The sequence below is a fragment of the Mustela lutreola genome, chromosome 12 (assembly GCF_030435805.1).
Source record: "Mustela lutreola isolate mMusLut2 chromosome 12, mMusLut2.pri, whole genome shotgun sequence".
Taxonomy (NCBI): Eukaryota; Metazoa; Chordata; class Mammalia; order Carnivora; family Mustelidae; genus Mustela; species Mustela lutreola.
The window spans coordinates 34,692,140-34,712,260 of record NC_081301.1 but is presented as its reverse complement, the minus strand read 5'-3'; the positions used below and the strand labels follow the sequence as shown (position 1 = coordinate 34,712,260).

At 49.1% G+C, this 20,121-nt stretch overlaps 1 protein-coding gene across 3 annotated transcripts in view; it reads right to left on the bottom strand.

Annotated features, from left to right (window-relative positions):
- The window catches only part of PAX5 (paired box 5), a 192,674-nt gene that overhangs the window by 84,506 nt on the left and 88,047 nt on the right, over positions 1–20,121 (bottom strand). For 2 of the 3 annotated variants that reach the window (XM_059141534.1, XM_059141533.1), the window contains one exon: positions 1,990–2,046. The exons of the other annotated variant lie outside the window; for it this stretch is intronic. In XM_059141534.1, the coding sequence (XP_058997517.1) occupies positions 1,990–2,046 (57 nt within the window). The remainder of the gene's footprint in view (positions 1–1,989; positions 2,047–20,121) is intronic. 3 annotated transcript variants of the gene reach the window in all.

The following is a 20,121-nucleotide window of genomic DNA, read 5'->3' as shown; positions in this document are numbered from 1 at the left end:
ATCGTTTAGTTTTGGTGTTAGTTTGTTTGGTGTTAGTTTAGGACTACCCTAAGTCCTCATCATTGCCCGTCCCTTGGGGCTGCTGCTGATTCTCTCCAATCTCCTGGGCTCCCTTCCTCCCATGGCTGCTCCTTAGCCACTCCCAGCAGTCCTACCCTAGAGGACTCATCTCACTGGTCACGTAGAAAACTCCTACACTGTCCACAAGACCCAGCTCCAATGTCACCTCCTTGGTGAAGCCATTCCTGAGTCCCCCACTCCTACAAAGAAATCATGAATCTGTCTATGCTTCCCTACTTCCACAGACCTCCATTACCATACTTCTACCATGTTTAATGGCCGTTTGTCTCTCTCCCTCTAGGCTGCCTTGAGAGCATGGAATAGGGAACATTCCTAGAGCCCCCTAAGCGCATTAGCCACAACACTTAAAAATTAACTGAGAAGTGTTTGAACAAGAACCCTAAGTGATACGCTAACTTTCCCCTGCCCCACCCCCAACTCTCCCCTCATCAAGTGAGGCGACCAGAAAACAACCACCTTGGCCACCATGAGTTAAAACCTCTGGGGAAGAGCTTTCACTCTTCTGCGAGAAAATATCAGGCATTCAACATTTGTTAGAGGAAATAAAAGAGTCATATGAAGAACTTTTTTTTTTAAGCCTCTGAAGACGCTGCCCATTAGAATATTCAAAGTCCTTGCCAGTCTCTCCCCAGTTCAGCACCCCTGATGTGTTTTCTTCCTACTGAGTAGTTAACCTGCCTGTGGTTGAGTAAGAGGAACCCTGGAAACCACGGCTTACCCGTTTTTGCTTTGGCTGCCAAGAAGCTCAGTCAAATTCAGTGTTCAACCACCACAACCACAACATTGCTGGCACCTGGCGCTAGGACCTTCCCTCTTTTGCCACGTCATTTCTGAACTTTTTCTCAGCCTTAACTTACTAACTTAGGTACGTGTAATTGTTTACTTTGCAGGACATCTCAGGTCCTTCGTGAAACTGGAAACTGGACGAGGTAGAAAGAATGACAGATAAAGGAAGATGGAAAGGAAGGTCAGGAGACAGAAAGAGGAGAGAGAAGGCATTACCGGTGCCTCTGGTAACCGTGACAACCTACTTCCACTTCTCATAGTTATTTGGGGGACCAAGGGCTGAACAGACGGAACACGGTGGTCACGCGTGCGTAAGCATGTTGGTGCTCCCACACTCTCAGGAACAGAGCCCCCTCTCCTCCCACCACCGACAATCACAGGCAATAGCTGTGTTCCACACTTCTAACTTCTCTGAGCCCTCGGGGTTCTTTCTTAGGATGTTATTTGGGGCTTCTGCTCCCTTCCCATCAGAGCCGCCCTGGTGCCGTCCTTGACCATGACCCAGAAAGAGAAATGAACTGAGGACAGCAATTCACAGACTGTCCACTCCAGGGCAACCAACGAGGATAAATTCTGCCTACTGCCCCAGAGTCTCTTGAGGCCTCAAGGTCGAAGCCAGCAGGTATGGACACCCTCCTCACAGATACCATGCTCCAGATGATGGAAAGTCTTGAACTCTCCAGTGTCTGAGCTAGACAGATTCTCAGGGTCATCTTCTTCCCCAACATGGAAAAAACTGAGGTACAGGCAAGGGAATGGACTTCCTCAGCTAATTTTTATCTGATTCATATATAGCCTTTGTCCCTGTGGTAGAAAAAACTGTGAGCCAGGAGCGATAGCACAGTGTTCTCAGCCCAGCTCCGCCTCTCCCTCTCCTGTGTGACCTCAGGCAAACCGGGCCAGCTCTTGGGGCCTCATTTTCTTTGTTAATAAAATGAGATTTGAGTCAAACTCCTCGCTGCCTGCCTGCCAGGATGGGTTTGCAGGTCCTTCAGATAAGGGCAGGGATGGCACTCTGGAAGCTAAGCCACACAAGGGGAAAGGAATCCTAGGAGGGACTCCAGGAGCCATGTGCCTCAGGAAAGTGGGTGCCGGGTGTCATTTGGGTCCCTAGGAAATTACCTGGAAAAGGACTGCCTGGGGCTGCACCAAGTATTGTCTCATCAGCACGGGGCACCACTGCCATAGCATGGAGGAGAAAAGAAACACAGACACGTGAGAAGGAGGCAGCACGAAGGAGGGCAGGGCATGGGGACAAGGCTGCAGGGCTGTCTACCTCAGACGGCTACGTCAGCCCCAGAGGCTTCCCCGTCACCTGCGGGGCTCCTCCAGGCTTGCCGCCCAGCCTCAGGAGGTCCTTGGGAGCTGGGCCAGCGCCAGGCCAACCACACCCATCCTGAGGGACCTGCCCACAGACACACCTACCCAGCGGGGTACATGAGCTGGAGTTGGGGAGCTCTGTCCCCAGGCCCTGGTCTGATGACCTGAGACTGAGGAGGCAGACGGATCTGGATGCCTCGGGCAGCTGGGTTGGAGCTGGGGCCGGAGGACTGCGGTCTCCCTTCCTGGCCTCTGCTTCCCCAGCTGTCTGAGGACTTGCATGTGATCTCCAAGTCCCCTGCCACCACTGAGGGCCCTTTGCCCCTCTAACTGGTCACCTGACAAAGTAGGGATTCCCTCTGCAACAGATGAGCTCCAAGACAAGATAAGAGAGACAGAGGGGATCCTATAGGTTAGAGGAGACTTGAGACGTATCAATGGGTCGCAGTGTGGACCCTGACTCCCACAAATAGACTGTAAAAGATATGACTATAAAAAAAATTATGACATTATGAGACTGTTATAAACGCACACACAGATTGTATATTTGAGATATCTGGAGGACATTACAGATTTGCTAACTTTTTAGGTGTGATAATGATATCATGGTTATGCTTGTTAAGGTCTTATCTTTAAAGAGTCATTCTACTTAATCTCACAAAACAAACTGAGGGTTGCTGGGGGGAGGGGGGTTGAGAGAAGGGGGGTGGGATTATGGACATTGGGGAGGGTATGTGCTTTGCTGAGTGCTGTGAAGTGTGTAAACCGGGCGATTCCCAGACCTGTACCCCTGGGGATAAAAATATATTATGTTTATAAAAAATAAAAAATAAAAAAAATTAAAGAGTCATTCTAAAACATTTACAGATAAAGTGATAGGATGTCTGGAGTTAGCTTCAAGACGAAGGTAACGAAGTTCAGTTCTTAACAAATTGTGGCCTAACTATGTGACGGGATACTACTCCACAGTACAAAGGAACAAGGCACTGACGCATGCTGTAGTGCAGGCGAGCCTAAAAGCATGCTAAGTCAAAGATGCCAGGTCTGGGGCACCCGGGTGGCTCAGTCAGTTAAGCATCTGCCTTCGGCTTAGGTCATGATCCCAGGGTCCTCGGATCGAGTTCCTCATGGGGCTCCCAGCTCAGTGGGGAGCCTGCTTCTCCCTCTCCTTCTGACCCTCCTCCTGCTTGTCTCTTCTCTTTCCCTCATATTATTAATTTTTAAAATCTTGAAAAAAAAGAAAAGAAAGATGCCAGATATCAGTGGGGTGTCCCAAACTGGCAAATCTGTCACACAGAAGGCAGACCAGGAGCGGGAAAGGGCTTCATCTATAAATGTACATGAAGGGTCTTCTTGGAGGGAAGGAACTGTTCTAAAACCGGACTGCTGGTGTTGGTGGCACAGTTCCATAAATGACTAAAAATCACTGACCTGTATACTTCAGATGAGTAAATTTTATGATATAAAAATTAAAATTCAATAAAGCTGTGGGAAACTAAAGCAGTGTGGGGGCAGCAGGGGCACCTATGAAACAGGACAAGCCAGGAGTTAAGAATCTTTGAATCCAGGGGCAGGGTGCTTACAGGCTAATTAGACTATTTTGTCGATTTTTGAAATCTTCCATAATTAAAGTCTAAACTCCCAAACAGCCCAGATTTGAGGCACGACCCCACTTGCCGCACCATCAATTGTCAAAAAAACACCCGCAGAATAATGGGAGCACCCCAGAGGAAGCGGACAGCCAGGAATTTACGGTCCTGAAGTCTGGTACCTCTCCATCTCCAGGGATGTGCCAAGGTTCCAAACACAAGAAGCATAAGGCCTCCTGTCTGCCTGGCCCTTTCTAGTTGGCGAAGTCCTTGCAAAGATGGAGCTCACAGAGGGGAGCCCCGGTGTGCCCAGTGCAAGCTCAGTCCTGGCCCGTTACCCCCAAAGCAGAGTTAGGATTTGGCAAGACTTCACTATCACTATCAGCCCAGCAGGGAAGCTCACACATTTAAGGCAGGATGTCCTCCTCTGTAAAATGCCGTGGCCCCAGGCCGAGCACCACTCCTCCAGCTAGGGAGAGAGCCCTGGAGCTGCAGGCAAGGAGCAGGAAGGTTCCACACTTTTATAACCCTGGGTAACCCGAGAACTGGACCTTCAGAGCACACGTTAAGGAAAGGTCTGTCGTGGGGCACCTGGCCGGCTCAGCATGTGTGTGTGCAACTCTTGATCTCTGGGTTGTGGGTTCGAATCCCATGTTGAGTGCAGAGATAACTTAAAAATAAAATCTTTAGGGGCCCTGGGGTGGTTCAGTTGGTTATGTGTCTGACTCTTGATTTTGGCTCTGATCATGATCTCAGGGCTGTGAGATCAAGTCCCACATCAGGCTCTGCACTGGGTATGGAGCCTGCTTAAGGTTCCCTCTCTCCCTCTCCTCTTGACCCTTCCCCCCACAAACAAACAAACAAGTAAATAAATAAATAAAATCTTTTTTAAAAGGCGGGGGGAGGGGGGAATAGTTCTGTCTTGACTACCATGGATCAAACCAATTTGCAGGGAACCTGGAGACCGGACACTGCGTTGGACTCCCTTTCACCCTGTGATGGGGTCAAATGAGGGACATGGACCAGAACTGGCAGAGCCTTCTGGCTATAAGGCCTCCCCTGGGGGGTTGGGGTTCTGTGCTCTCCATAGGTATGGTCCTTGCCAGTTTCTTGCTGATGTGGCTGAGGTCAGACTCTGTGGGATTCTACCCTGAATCCAGATGCCTGGCCGCCGTCAGAAGAGTATGGCTAAGGAAGCCCGCCAGCCCTGAGGCCAGGAAGACAGGGTTTAAACTGGACAGCCAAGTTCACCCTGTGTGGAACCAGGCCAGGCACCTCATGGTCCTGGCTGCTTCTCTCATGTGCAACATGGGGATATATGACCTTCCTCCCAAGGTCGTGAGAAGGCACAAAGTAGGCGATAAGAATGCCAAGTCCCACAGGGAAGTCCTTTATATTCTCATATTTTGGGTTCTCAGGGCAAGACGTGTAAACAAACACTTGAAAAATGCTGCAGAGGGCAACAGGAGAGATCCTGTGGTGGGGGGACTGTTCTCAGTCTAGAGTCTATCATCGCCAATACCTCGATGTGATATTGTACTACAGCTTTGCAACATATCATCACTGGGAGAAATGGGAAAAGGATATATAGAATCCTTTTGTATTATTTCTTACAACTGCATGTAAATCTGCAATGATCTCAAACCCAAAGTTTAATTTAAAAAATGTAAGAAACAAAAAACAAGGTTTTAGCGTTCCATCCCCACTGAACCTAATAAAGATGAATTAAACTTCTAAAAAATGTTTGCTGGGACGCCTGGCCAGCTCAGTGGATTAGGCACCCCGCGATTTCACTCAGGTCGTGGTCTCAGGGTCCTGGGAGCAAGCCCTGCATGAGTCTGCTTGTCTCCCTCTCCCTCCGCCCTTCCTCCTACTCCCCCACTCTTTCTCTCTTTCTCAAATAAATAATTTTTTAAAGTGAAATCAATAAAATAAAAAAACTCATTGCCAGGGCAACAGGAAAGATCCTGTGGTGTCTCAGTCGATCAAGCATTTGACTCTGGAGTGACTCTTGATTTTTGGCTCAGGTCATGGTCTCAGGGTTGTAGGATCGAGCCCTGAGTTGGCTCCAAGCTGGGCATGAAGCCTGCTTGGGATTCTCTCTCCCTCTGTTGTTCCCTCCCCTCATCACTTGTTTGTGTATTCTCTCTCTTTAAACAAACAAACAAATAAATAAATAAGCTGTAAGGGGCTGCTGTAAATGATGCTTGCAAAAGTACTCCATAATCTACAGTGGTACTGTAGGTATTGACTGAGGGGGAAGAACTGCATGGATTCTGAATGACCTCCCCTTTCCAGGAAGCCTTCCCCGATTTCCCTTCTTGCGCATTCCTCAAACAACTAAGTGGTCATACCTCCATCACTACACTTAGCACTTCGCATCATACACCTAATTGTTTAGGGTCCTCATCCCCCCCTCTGGAGTGTGAACTTCATGAGGATGGAGCTATGTCTCCCTCCTCTTTGTGATAGCAGCTCCTGGCCCAGTGCCCAGCTCTGAACAGATGTGACATAAATGCCTGTGGAACCAAATGAGCTGGGACAGGTACCACGGCCTGGCTCTGCCAACAGCACCCGAGGTGCTTCCTAGGGTCACTGAGAGGATAAGTGATCTCAGGGTGCTTTTATTTATCAGAAAGCACTAGAGACACGGATGAGACATGCTCTCTATTCATTTGGCTCTCCAGATCTGTGCTCATGCTTGGACCACAGTGGATCACAGTGGAATCAAATCAAGAGATTTGCAAAGTTTACCTGACTCATCACCCCCTACTCTGTGACAGCCTCCCAGGCACCCCTCCAGCACACCCCCAGACACACACCCAGGTGGTGTGGAATAGCAGGGGAAGCCCTGCAGAGGGGACTGAAATTAGAGATTGTAGTTTCTGCCCAAGAGAAATTTTTCCAGCAATGACTAACAAGAAGGTCCCCTTTTTCACCCCTAACCACTTAGAGAATTTTAGTGAGCTCCAAATCTCAGAGCCCAGAGGAACTCAGGAGTGATGATGAAGGCTGATCTTTTATCTGATGTTTGAATCCTACCAATGACAGATAACTCACTACTTCCTGAGCCAACCACTGCCTGGCCACCCAGCTTGGCTATGAGAAAGTGCTAAATCCACCCCCTTAGGCCTCCCTACATTGGTCTTGGGTATGCTCTCAGGGGCCCCACTTTCTACAAATGCCACGGGAGGCAGTGCTGTTCCCTCCCGGAGCCAATGCAGGGCCCCTTATGTCCTCCACTCTTCATTCTGGACATGTTCTCTCTGACTGGGGCATAAAAAGCTTGCTTCTGCTTTTCTGATGACCTCATCACCTGGATGACTCGTGCTGTTCTCAATCAATGCAGCGCTCATGACAAGTTCATTAGAAATGGAAAGTGATTGCATATGTAATTTTGTGTAAGTGTTCATTTTCTCCCACACCTACCCAAGCATTTACAAACTCTTCCTGGGTTCGCGTTGCTTCTTGGTAATGTTGACCTGAACTATACAGGCCCCGTCCAAATTCCAACCTACTTTTCCAGCTTCCACTCCTATCTACCCTACTTTCCAAACAACGTCCTCTACTCCAACCACACCACACACAACTTCCCTGGAAGCCCACATCAGTACCTTGGCTCACACTGTCTTCCCGTCCCCACCGAGTCGAAATCCTTATTGTCTACGATCCAGATCAAAGGGCATCTGCTCCTGAATCTTCCTTAAATTTGTGGTTGAAATAGATCATTTCTTTCTCTTAATCCCCTTCTCTTAATCTCCCTGCACTTCCTTTAGGACGTTTGTTCTATGCTCCTTTACTCTAGTAATCTGGGACCATGTCTGCGCCCCCTCTTCGATGGGAAGACACCTACAGGTAGCATCTCTGCCTCAGTTGAAGCTGGATCCCACTGGATCCTACTGGATCCCAGCAGGCCTGGGAAGACCTACCCTGAGTGAAACTGAGCAAGGGTGGGAGAGAAGGGGCAAAGGAACCCAGGGCTCACCCTGAACCTTAAGAGTTCTGTTAGAAGAGGGGGAAGAGAAGGCCCTGGGCACAGAGCATTCTGGCTCTTATCTTCCAAATGCAAGAAAAGAAGTGACAAGGCTTGGAGCACTAAGCTTTGCTTCTGGAGGATGAGAATGGGGACCAAGGGGTCAAGGCCTCCTAAGTGATAAGAAGGTGCAGTGTGCGTGTGGTGGTGTGTGTAATGCGGGGGGGGGGGGGGGGAGCAGGGAGATCACACAGGGGAGGAGGAGGAAGAAGACACCTTGTTCTGGAGCCCCAGGGCCTGCTCGGGTTCTGCCTGTCTGTGTGATGAGTGCCTCCAGATCCTGACATGAAGAAGAGGGGAGAGAGTCCCCCCAAAACAAAGCCCCATCTCCAGGCAGCCAAACCCTGTGGGCATCTCCCAGGTGGTCCAAGGTGGGGTCTAGCTGTCTCATCCTGCTATGAGACTAGAAAGGGGGCAGGGCAGGGAGGCTCATTATCTCCAAAGGAATGCAGTCCTACTGGCTAGCAAAGGCCCTGAAGAGGGGCATGCAAAGGGTAGCCTTCTCCCTGCCATCCTAAAGTAGCTGGTGTGGGAGTGGAGGGGTTGCTGGAGATGTTCATGGTTGACCTTTTGGGATAGACTTCCCAGCTGCAGGAGGACAGAGGTTATCCTGGGGCCGTAATGGAAGGAGACTTCCCTCTGCAAAATCCATGGAGTCGGGGCAGAGAAGTGAATGCCCTGCCCCGCACACCTGTCTCTGCCCGACCGCCCCTGTGTGGTGAGGCCCACGTGTGCATACACATACACACACTGCTTGGGCCACAGGCCACCTCTCTGCCCTGTCTGCTCCCTCTGAGCCAGAACCTTCAAAAGGGTGATACTCTGCAAAGGCAAACACAAACGGCCTTAGGGGAGAGTGCCCTCTTTGTCCCCAAGGTTTGCTAGGGCCAAACAGAAGCCAGGCAAGAGAAGCACCAGGAAAAAAACAAAAACAAAAACAAAAAAGAAAAAACAACAACAACAACAAAAAACAAAGCTGAGAAGACCAGGACTCCTTGGTTTGCAAGTCTGAGGCCTCTACAGGCTGTCACCTAAACCCTCATACACTTCTAATAACCCTCAGAATAACATGAACTCCCTAGATGCCACTTACATACAGCTACGATTCCAGGTGTTAAAACACAGTCATTTCCTGCATCCTTGCAATAACCCTAGGGGTATTAACATTGTCCCCACTTGGCAGATGATGAAAGTGAGGCACAAGGAGCCCAATGAATGTGTCCCCATCACCCCCGGTGGTGAGACCCCAAGTCCAAGATCTTACAGCACTACCCACCATCTCTCTGCCACTGTCATCAACCCCATTCCAGGGCAGGTGAGAAAACCAAAGGTAGGGAAGGCAGCTGAGCTGTGGAGGGGGTGTCAGACTCAGTCCTCTCTGATCTGTGCTCTTCGTTGGAATTCCAAGTGTCTCACCTGGAGGTGCCAGGGCCCAGGGAAAGAGATGCCAACTCTCAGGCCAGGTGAGGTCCCATATATTTCACAGGCCCCTTCAGACACCTGCTTGCTCCCGACACTGCACCTGTCATGGGGCCATTCCCCCTCCCTGAGGGCCCTTTCCCTTTCTCTGCTCCCACCCTTGTCTACCCACCCCTGCAAGGCCTGGGTCAAAAATGACCTCCTGCAGGACATGTTTCCAGATGGAATCGGCCACAGATGCCATTAACTTTATTCTCTCTTCTCCCTGCTCAGACTCGGAGGACAGCCATGCTCAGACAGATGCCAGAACTAGCAACTGATCTTAACATTAGTGAGAACTAACAGAAACAAGCAGGACCGCGTGACATTGTTAGTCCTGTCAAAGAAAAATCAGGTCTCAGACCACTTGGTTCAATCACTGTGTTCCTTATCAAAGGTAACCTTCTGGCTTTTAGAGACATCAGAAACAGAAGGAAGTAGACCCCAGGCTTTGGTTTTAGCTATTATGTCTAAGCCCAAATTTAGCTAATGTAGGCAGTAGCAAAAAAACCTAGCACAATGACAACAGTATTTCTGTGTATTTGCGTTTTTATCAGGGTTAACTTGACTTCAGAGCCTTTGCTTTTAATTATTGATAATAACTTCCTGTTCTGCAGTGATTTGCTAATTTCATGAATCTCACATTTTGTACCTGGAAACAAAGCATAATAATCATTTTGGGTGTTTTAATACCTACAATTTACTTAGCAAGCAAGCCCTTGGCCTTGAGTCCAGACATGTAAACAAACACACTTCTGAGAGCCTGGTTTGAGTCCCATTTCTAACAATTCCTTTTGTCTCTCATACACACATATACATTAAATTTAGCCTTCTGGTTTTATTTCCTTCACCTCTCTCCCACAAATCAAACCTCAAATAATATAAAACTGCTGGCTGGAAACAGGCTTCCCACAAAAAAACAAACGCTTTCAAGCCACATCTCCCAGTCCAACCATCTCCACCTCCTCTGTCTCCTCCAACAAAACAGCCCCCTCTCTGCCCAGCCACCCTGGAAAGGCCTGACATACCTCATTTTCATTTCTGGGAGAGGAAGACGTCTGACCCCCAAATAAAACCTCAGTGATAGTAAGAAATGGGGAAAACCCAGGCAGACTTCTCTTTACCACCCGTGTCAAGCTCACAAAGAGAAAAAAAATCGTACCATCCGACATGGTTGGGAGAGTTTAATCCAAAGCAGTGCTAATTAATATCCCGGCTTTCCAGAAGCCAGTGCCACATACAGCTGCGAGGGCAACAAGGCTGTTCTCCCTTCAATTTTATGGGAAGAACATTTTCATTACAAAGCCTCCTCCCAGGCCTTCCTCTCTCAGCCAGATTAGCCTCGAGAAGGAAGCACGTGATCCAGGTATCAGAACTCCTCTCCCCATTAATTTTGTTATTTATATCCCATTTTAGAAGTTTATTGGTGCCACTCCCGGGGCACCTGGCCAGAGCCCTTCTGACAGACAGTGGTACCTTCACGTGTCTCCTGCTCAGGAGCCAGGGCTGCACTGGCCACCAGAATGTGCCAAGTTTTTGCAATGTGCCAGGGAGAAATGTCTGAGTCCGGTGGCATTTCCTGTCTCTCCACCGCAACACACACACCATTGTGGAAAACGAAGGCTGAAGGGTTTAAACTCACTCATTGGTGAACTATGTCTGGGCTCAAAGGCTGAGCCTGAGATAGGGGTGGTCCCCAGAGTCCCCTGAAAACCCTGAGGGAGGCCCTACGCGACCCCACCCAAATCAAGCACATCCCCAGCAGTTCCGAGCAGGCTTGACCCATTTTGAACCCAAACCGCCAGACCACGGGCAGGCCTGGCAAGGCCACGTGTCTTAGCATTTTTCTCTGAAACCCCACGTGCTCGACTGTCTCTTTCCAGCCTCCTAAAGGGACCCCAAATCCAATCTAAATGTCTTGAATTTACCTGTTTGTCTTTTATACATATAAATAGCTGCATTTCCATTCTCTCTTTGTTTCTCATTTTCATTTGGTTCTAATATCTGCATGTAAATGTCGGAAAATAGCATCTGTAATTGGAGATTATGAAGTATGGCCAGCTCCTGACAGGCTGCTAAGGAAGATGGATTATCCTCATTTTTCTGTAAATTTTGTCAATTTTGGAATTCATAAGCTATCAACACTGATCAAAATGGGACTTCACAGCTGTGTCAAAAAAAAAAAAAAAAGAAAGAAAGAAAGAGTGAGAGCGAGCGGGAGCTCTCGAAGGCAGGCGGTTGTGGATAGGGGCTGGCTGGTGGTGTGGGCGCAGCCGACTGGATGCCCGGTGTCACTGGCGGCCACCCTCCTCCCCTGCGCCCTCCCCTGCACGCTGGCGGCTCCCTCAGCCGGGGGACCCTGGAACTCGAGGTGGGGCTGCCTGGTCCCCTGGCTCAATCAAGTAGCTCAATCACACAACTGGAAGGCCGCAAATCCTCCAAGGGACCCACTCAAACTCGGGACTTAATTTATTGCTGGGCGCTGCCTTCCTCATTTATCCAGAGTCGTTGGCGGGCTCCCTGTGTGCGCCTCCGAGATGTTCTACTCCTTCCTGACCATCACGGCCCACTTGAGGCAATTGTGTTGGTGTCTCTCTCTCAATTTTCCCATTACTGGGAGTAAGTACTGTTGGGACTCTGTAATAGCCCGACTGCAGCCCATATCAATAACAGATGAGGTTTAATCGTCCAACACAGAAATTATTTAGGCGCAGTAAGGACATTCAATGTCATTTGCATAATGGCATTTCTATCGCACGCACCTAACCCGTCTTGCATAAACAAGGCCTTGGGACCATAAATAATAATAAATCATGACGTCTGCACGCCTCTTGTGGTAATAGGAGCCACTCTTTGTGGAAATTATTTCAGCAGGAAATGGGCACTGTAATTTTAAAGACATGAGGCGCTGTGAGGTGCGGTAAATCACGCGGGCACACGATTCCCCGGGAGCAGCCGGGGGACCTGTCCCAAGACGCGGCGACATCCCCAGGACGACGGGAGGAGGAAGGCACACCTTGAGGGGGAAACGTGGGGTCTTCCAGAATGAACATCAGCACGGGCTGCTATCCCTGTAAACGGCAAGAGGGCGGGATGCTCAGAAAGCCAGCCTGGGGAGAATTGGTTCAGACCCGGAGGAGCCCGGAGACCTCAGGTCAGAAATAGTGTTTGCTCCAGGAGAATGGAAGTTGCCTGCGGGCAGCTGGTTTTGATCTTTGCCTGCTCTGTTCCCTGCTTTCCCTCCACCACTGCCTGGCACCCCGTGGGCACTTGGGAAATTGCCTAAAGAAGGGCGAAGAGAGGAGGAGAGAGTACCTGGACCCAGGCCGTGATCAGAGGAGAAGAGCACTGAAACCAGGGGAAGGGGAGACAGACAGAGGCACACGGTCCACTGGAATTAAGGCAGGAACTGCCCCAGAAGCACCTCTGATCCGGTGAGTGAGAGTGCAGAAATATCCCGCGAACGCCAAACCAGGTCTCAAGGCAGCTGTGGGGGAAGAGAAAGACCTAGAAGGGGGGTGCTGACGAGCAGAGTAGGGAAAGCTGCGGGCTCGGGGCAGACACAGCTGTCTTAGAATCCCTGCTCCACCATCTCAGAAGGCCTGCCTCATCGCTCCGCACCCGGCCTCCTCTGGGCAGAACCAGCCTGAGAACAGTACTTGGCCCACAAAGCTGTTCTGAGGGGGAAATGAGGTCATGTGTGCAAAGGATACACACCAAAGCAACCACAGTGTGGCTTCCAGAAGTGAAGGAAGGGGCTGAGACCAGAGTGGTCAGCTTCAGCCTTATCTACAATGCATTAATTTTACTAGAACAGAAGTATTACTGTGTCATGGGATTTTTAAAGCTGATGAAGTTTCAGGGGCTCCTGGGTGGCTCTGTCAGTTAAGGTCTGCCTTTGGCTCAGGTCATGATCCAGGTCCTGGGATCAAGCCCCACATCGGGCTCCCTGCTCAGCAGGGAGACTGCTTCTCCCTCTGCCCCTCCCCCTGTTCATGCGCTCTCTCTTTCTCTCCTACACTCTTTCTCTCTAATAAATAAATAAAATTAAAGGGGAAAAAAAAGCAAAACTGATGAATCTTCATACCTCTGGGCCTTGGCACATGTTATTTCCTCTGCCAGAATACCAAAAGCTATGAATGTGCTGACAGAACAGCCACAGAGAGCCGGCGATTCAACCACAACCGCATTTGTCTCCCAGAGGAACTTAGAGAAACAGCAGTCATTTCACCAGTAAGTCTGCCTTTCCAGCCCAGAGGCCTGGGCTGTGGGCTGTGTGGTGTGGGGAATGATGTCAATCACAGGCACCCACAATCTCTGGGCAGGGAAGTGACTCCGTCAAGCTTACACATACACCTTATGCTCACCGAAGTGTGAAAACTGCTCAAAAACCAAATAAGGTCTGGAGTTTTGTTATTAGTATTGTACCAATGTTCGTTTGGGGCCAATGAACCTTGGTTCTAGAAGAAGATGGTAATGATAGGGAAGTTGGGTTGAAGTATATGGGAACTCTCTGTACTACCTTTACAAATTTTCTGAATTTAAAATTATTCCAAAATAAAGAGCATGTGTTTAAAAAAAAAAAAAGAAGAAGAAGAAGAATCTAGACATTACTCATAATAAGAGAAAAGCAAATTAAAACCACAATGTATCCTTTTTCATCTATAAGGTTAGCAAATAATTCAAGCTGTTGATACTACACTACGTGGGCAAGCTAGGAAAACGGGTCTCACTTCAGGGCATGAAGCTCTTTGGGGAGCAGGGGTTTTAGATTTCAAAATTCATAGTGCATACAAATGGACCCAACCTTTTCACTTCTGGGAAGTGTTTCTTGCATGTATAGTCTCACGTGTGCAAAAATAAATACGGATAAGGATGCTCAATGCAGGCTTTTTCGACTTTTGATTGAAAGTGACGAACAAACGATGTGTTAAATCAATTACAATATTCTGTACTGTGGAATGCTATGTAGCTGTTAAAAAGAATGTAGCAGTGCTCTATCGCTATGCAACAATTTTTAAGAAACATTCCTTCACGGAAAAGAACAAAAGCAGAACAGGGCATATAGAATGCCAACACAGGTGTTCGAAAAGAAGGAATTACCTACATTGTAAGAACAGGGCATATAGAATGCCAACACAGGTGTTCGAAAAGAAGGAATTACCTACATTGTAACACACATATAAACAAACATATACCTTACTCTCATTCAAGGATTGCATGTAAATCTCTAAAGAAGACGGAAGATACTGTTCACAGGAGCAGCCTCCCGGGAGGGAGCTGGGTAGCAATGAGCAAAGAGTGGGGAGGAGACTTACTCTTCACAGTCTACCTCTGGTATCGTCCAAAATTTTTACCATTTGCCATGTACTACTTAATAAAACTTTTTGAACAAAAGCAGTATTAGGGAAGTGCTGATGAGCACGGGCTGCCTGGACTTCAAGAGGGCCATGGTCATGCTCTTGGACCCGTTGGGACCTCCTCTGTCTTGAGGGGCCCCCTGCACGTCTCTCATCACCCAGCGTGTCTGGCACAAGTCTCTCTGGCATCGTGCTGAGCAACAGGCTGCTGTGTACATGAATCCGTGCGTCCACCACGTGTCTAGAACCCTGGCCTGCTCCTCAGCTCAGAGGGAGGTCAGAGGCTCTCTTACATCAGACCCATGGCTCCAGACAGTGTCTCAGCACGAAGGGATTTGGGGTGTCCCCATTCACCAATTCTCAGGAAGTTGAGGCTTAGCAAGAGGAACAGCTGTGCTCAAGGACATGGCCCAGATCAGAGTGCGGGTCTCAGGAAAATTGACACTGCTGTCAGGATGGAGAAAAGAGACCGGCTCCATTTCTCAGGCTCTCAATTGCTTCACAGGCAAAATGTGAGTAAGAGCTTCTGTAGGCCCTTAATATCCCAGAAGTATCGATAAGGTCACACATAGGGAAAGCCACCAGAGAACGTCCCAGCACCTTACACAGACAAAAATCCCCACTGACTCACAGCTTGGGCCTTGGGAAACTCCACGATGGATACATTTGAAACATTTACAAGTCCTCCTTGTGGCAAATGTTATGCTTAGCTGCTGATCTACCTTTTATGTGGAGCTGTGTTCCAACTCAATCAGGGAGGTGCTGTCATTAGTATTCCTCCTTTCTGCAAATGCAGAAACTGAGGCACAGAGAGAAAAGAAGTGAGTTTCCCATGGTCACACAATAAAATTGTAACTGAGATCATTCAGCTGCAGTTGCTGATGTTGGAGGCAAAGCTTTTAGCAGAGAAGCTGTGAGGGGGAGTAGAAGTTGGCTGCGTCCCCAAAGTGCACAGGCACGGTAGACCTGGGTGCCATGAAAAGCTACCTGCAGCATAGCTAACTCTACACCAAGGAGACAGGGATTCCTACAAGTCCCCTGGCCCCTCCCACCTACCCTCCTCTGCACCTAGTTCTCAGGTCCCCCCACTGTGGGTCTTCTCTGTCCTCCAGTCTTCCCCTCCTCTAGTGTGTCCCCCATCGTGGCCAAACCTGCCTATTCTCCATCTCAGTCCCACCATCCCTCACCTCAACTGCTTCACATTCTCCCCTCACCCCCTTCCCTGTGACATGTGCAGGAACATCTTGCCCCATGGGTCTCTGGTTCATCTGGACATTGACTGAACACAGCTCCCCAGGGACGCCACCTTGAGGCAAGTATAGTCCAAGGGTAAGATCTAGCAGAGGGAGAGCGAGTCTGGGGTCCCCAGGCCCTTCCCAGTGTGTGGCTGGCTGGCTCCTAGCATCTCACAGGCACTCCCTCCAATCCATCTCCCATCCTTGCCTATCCCTTGTTTCAAATGGATACTCCTGGCCTCCAGAGTATCGTGAGCCTGGAGTTTTACCACGCAACATTTCTTTCAAAAATCAGAACCTCATGGTGAGATAAAGCTGATGTTTACTCTCTTCCTTCAGCTCTACTGAGGACATTGCTGAGGATTTGTGGATTAGTTCGACATTCACACACACACACAAAAGCCACATCTTTGCAAGCTATTTAATACCCAAAGAGAAGGCCTAGGGATCTCTGTATGAGGATTCAGGGTAAAATAATATTGCCAGAGAATTTTCATAATGAAATCAGAAAGGATACATGAAAGACTTTGAGAGAAGAGTCAATGAGTCCCTGAACAACCATTCCTATTAGCAATTGTTATACTAACTTCACTTACTCATTCACTCATTCTTTCCTACCTCATCACTTTCCAGAACAGATACAAGGCAGCTCACAATGGCGCAAAAAATGCAAGGAGGTGAGGAAAGCAGAAAGGGAAGCAAGAGGAGACACGGGACAGGCTAACAGCGAACCCATCCCACATGATCGGCCCTGGCTCTGCCCCACATGGGGACCCTTGGTGAAACTGCACACGATCCTACAAAGCAAGAGTTCCCCGGCCCCGTTTTGTAGATGAACAAACAAAAGCTCCACAAGGCCAGGTGACATGCCTGAGACCACACAGGTGGTAGACGGTGGAGTTGGGACTGAACCCAGGCAATGTGGCTCTAGAGCCCTCGCTCTCAAACACCCTCTACGCCAAGATCAAGGCTAAAGACTTAAGAACTTGCCATAGGAGGGACCATACCTGGGCCCCCTCACTGCCAGCTAGAGAGGAGAGAACTGGTGCGATACTTCACAGAGCCCATGAGACACAAACCGTCTTTTGCTCCTCGGTTCTTCAACGGACTCGCAGACCAAAGGGTGGCTCTCCCTGAGCCCTCCTCAAAGAGCGAACTGAGAAACTGTGAATGCCCCCCAGACTCCAGGACAAGTGCCACAGGCTGTTTCCTCGGGTGTCCCTCGTGAAGATTCAGGTATCACTCCAAAATGCAATGCAGCAAAGGTAACTCTAAGGGGACCACATGTGTGGTTTAGTTACCCAACTGAACAGTTTAATATGGAAACAAGTTTAATAAACAGAATACTCATAGATTACATGTTCTCCACACGATCTTCCCTAACTAGTGCTCCTCTGAGCCAGACTAATAACAATGGAAAACATTTGGAGACCTAACAAGTGGCAAGAAGGAAGCTAAATACAAACCCAGCTAAAGGCTGGGAATGGCCCTGACACCCGCCCGTGAGATTGCAAGGGCTAGAGCTGCGCAGACATGAGCAGACCAGAGACCACATGACGGGGACAGGAGTCTCCTTAGAAAATTGTTTTGGATCCACTCCAATAGACAGACATCTAGATGATAGAGACTCAGGAGTTCTCCTCCAGTTAGCACTGACACGGGTTAGGTCCCAGAAGGCACTGGGGGCAGGGGTAGCCACACTCCCATCACTGTCATTAAAAAACAAAGGAACTAAAACTCCCTTTGGACAGTCAGCTTTGATCAGTGCTGTTTCCCATACCTTCCAAGATGAAATCTATGCCAATATAACCAAATCAAGTGGCTTGCTAAAAGGGACTGCTATTTATAAATCTGTTCAAACACGGGGAACGGGCCCTAAAAATAGTAACTTTTACTTCAGAAGACCTGGCCCACAGCCATTCTTTCTGGCTTACGGGATCAGCTGATGCCATGGCATGGGCCACTCCATGAATGAGACAGAGGAGCCTGTCCTCAGATCCTGGCACAACTACTTACCAGCTGCATGGCCCTGGGAAAGCTACTCAGCCATTGTGTTGCTCGGTTTCCCCATCTGTAAAACTAAGACATTAAAAGTCCCTACCTCACAGGGCTGTAGAGGGTCTGAAACTGGCTAATGAGTTAACACCAGCGCTGAGCACAACATGAGTGTTCTGTGCCCGTAAAGCAGCATGGTTTTGCATTGGAGAAGATCCAACTTTGAATTCTCTGCACCCACACACACATGCACCACACATGCTATCCCCCAAAAAGCAGGAAAGTAAACAAAGAATGTGCCGGAAACTCTGTTCAGTGCCATCACAAGGTCCACCAGCCCCCCCCCCCGCCATTATTCCTGAGCTTCAGGACCCCTGTGATGATAAGCAGTGCCACTCTGACCATTCCTCTATCCATTTCTGGGGGCAAAGATGGCCAACTTGAGTTTCTAAATTAAGGAGCTGTTACTGGGAACCTGCCCAAGATCTGGAGAAATCCAAACAGTTGACCTCAGTTTGTAGAGCTGGGAAAGTAAACTTCTCCAGAACCAGCCAGAACCTGGGCCCACATTTCCTGAGTTAAAATCTCTAGAGATTAGAACCCCAAATCTGCCCCAGCACGGGATCTCCTGGCCAATCTTAGATCTTCCCATAAGACGTTCCTGTAGCTAAGCTTCTCCAAGGCAATGAAGGGTTCGTTGTTCAAGGTTGTGTGTAAACATTTCTGAGTTCTTTTGCCACCCCCCCACTGACACAGATGGGGATTTCTGACTCTCGGGTAATGGAAGAGAAAACTGGGCGCTAGTGACAGGTCACAGGCTCACCAGGCCCCTCTGTGGTTAAAGTCCATTTTAGAATATTAGGAATTCCCTGGTGAGCTGTAAGGCATCCCCAGGAGATCCTTGAGGCAACTTATTTACCAGCTAGCAGGTCCCCAACCACATCTGAAAGCCTTATGACCCACTTTCTGCTTCCTCCCAAATCACAAGGACCAAGTGATGAGTGAACCATGCCCAGAGTCAACACACGAGGGATAGGACATGCCTACCCATTCTAGAGACAATCAGAAGCCTAGGTTAGTAGCAAGAGACTGTATAACGCTGTCCCCAGAGCACCGAGAGCAAAGGATTTCTCCAGTTTTAGTCCACATTATAATTTAACACCCAGATCTGCTCATAATGAATTTGTCGAGAACAATCTGTATAAATGGATTCACCTCTTCCCTAAAGAGCGTCCCCCAGAGAAGCAGGGCCCCCCTTCCTGGCAGCTCCAGACACAGTCGCGTCAGCCCCACCAGCAATCCTCATACTCCAGCATCCAACAGTGACGACCACTGAAGTTGAAAAGAGGACACGAATCACGCCATAACCAAGACTTCCGCATGTGTCGTGCGGGGACAAAAGTCATGTCAACATTTGAGCCTTCACGGTGTATCAACGCTCATCCCTTCAGCTTCCTCAGCTTCTAAAGGAGGAAAATAAACAGCAACCAGGGAGTGTTTGTTCCAAGGGTTAAATAAGATAAGTCAAAGTATGTAACTGGTATACTGTCCAGATAGGATACCATTATATGTTATACTATATTACCTTTCATTATAGGATATTGTGTGTACATCTGTGTGTGTGTCTGTGTGTTTAAACAGGCTTCCCAGAGTCATCAAACCCACCCCTTCACACGCCAGCCCCCCAAAACCACTGCCTCTTCCCCAGACCATACAAGCACAGGAGTTCCGGCATTTGGTCTTCCTCTTCTCTACCTGGCACCCTCTTACTCCCACCCCACCCCACCCATTCCCTGCGCAGCCCTCCAGACTCCCTGTCTGGAGCCTCGTCCCTATCATTGGGGCATTCTCTGAGAATGTAAATAATGAGGATAAATGACATGCTAAGCCCTCATGCACGAGCCTCCCATTCTGTCCTCACCCCAACTCTGCGTAGGGCACACTAGCATCTCCATCATCTGCTTGTGGATGGGGAAACTGAGGCTCAGTGGAGTTGGGCAACTTCGTAGGATTACACAGCCAATAAGTACGGACACCAGGATCCAGAACCAAGCAAGCAAACTCCAGAGACCTCACTCTGAACCATCTTGCCATGTGGCCAACACAGGCGACCAGCATGGTACCACCTGAGGTCCCAGACAGGCTGAACATGAAGGGGAGCAGAGGGCATCCAGGAGAGCATGGTGACAGGCACTGCTGGTCCCAGCCCTTCCTCCCAGGAGGGACATTCCCAAGCTCAGTAGTATCAAAGTCTGGGTTTTAAA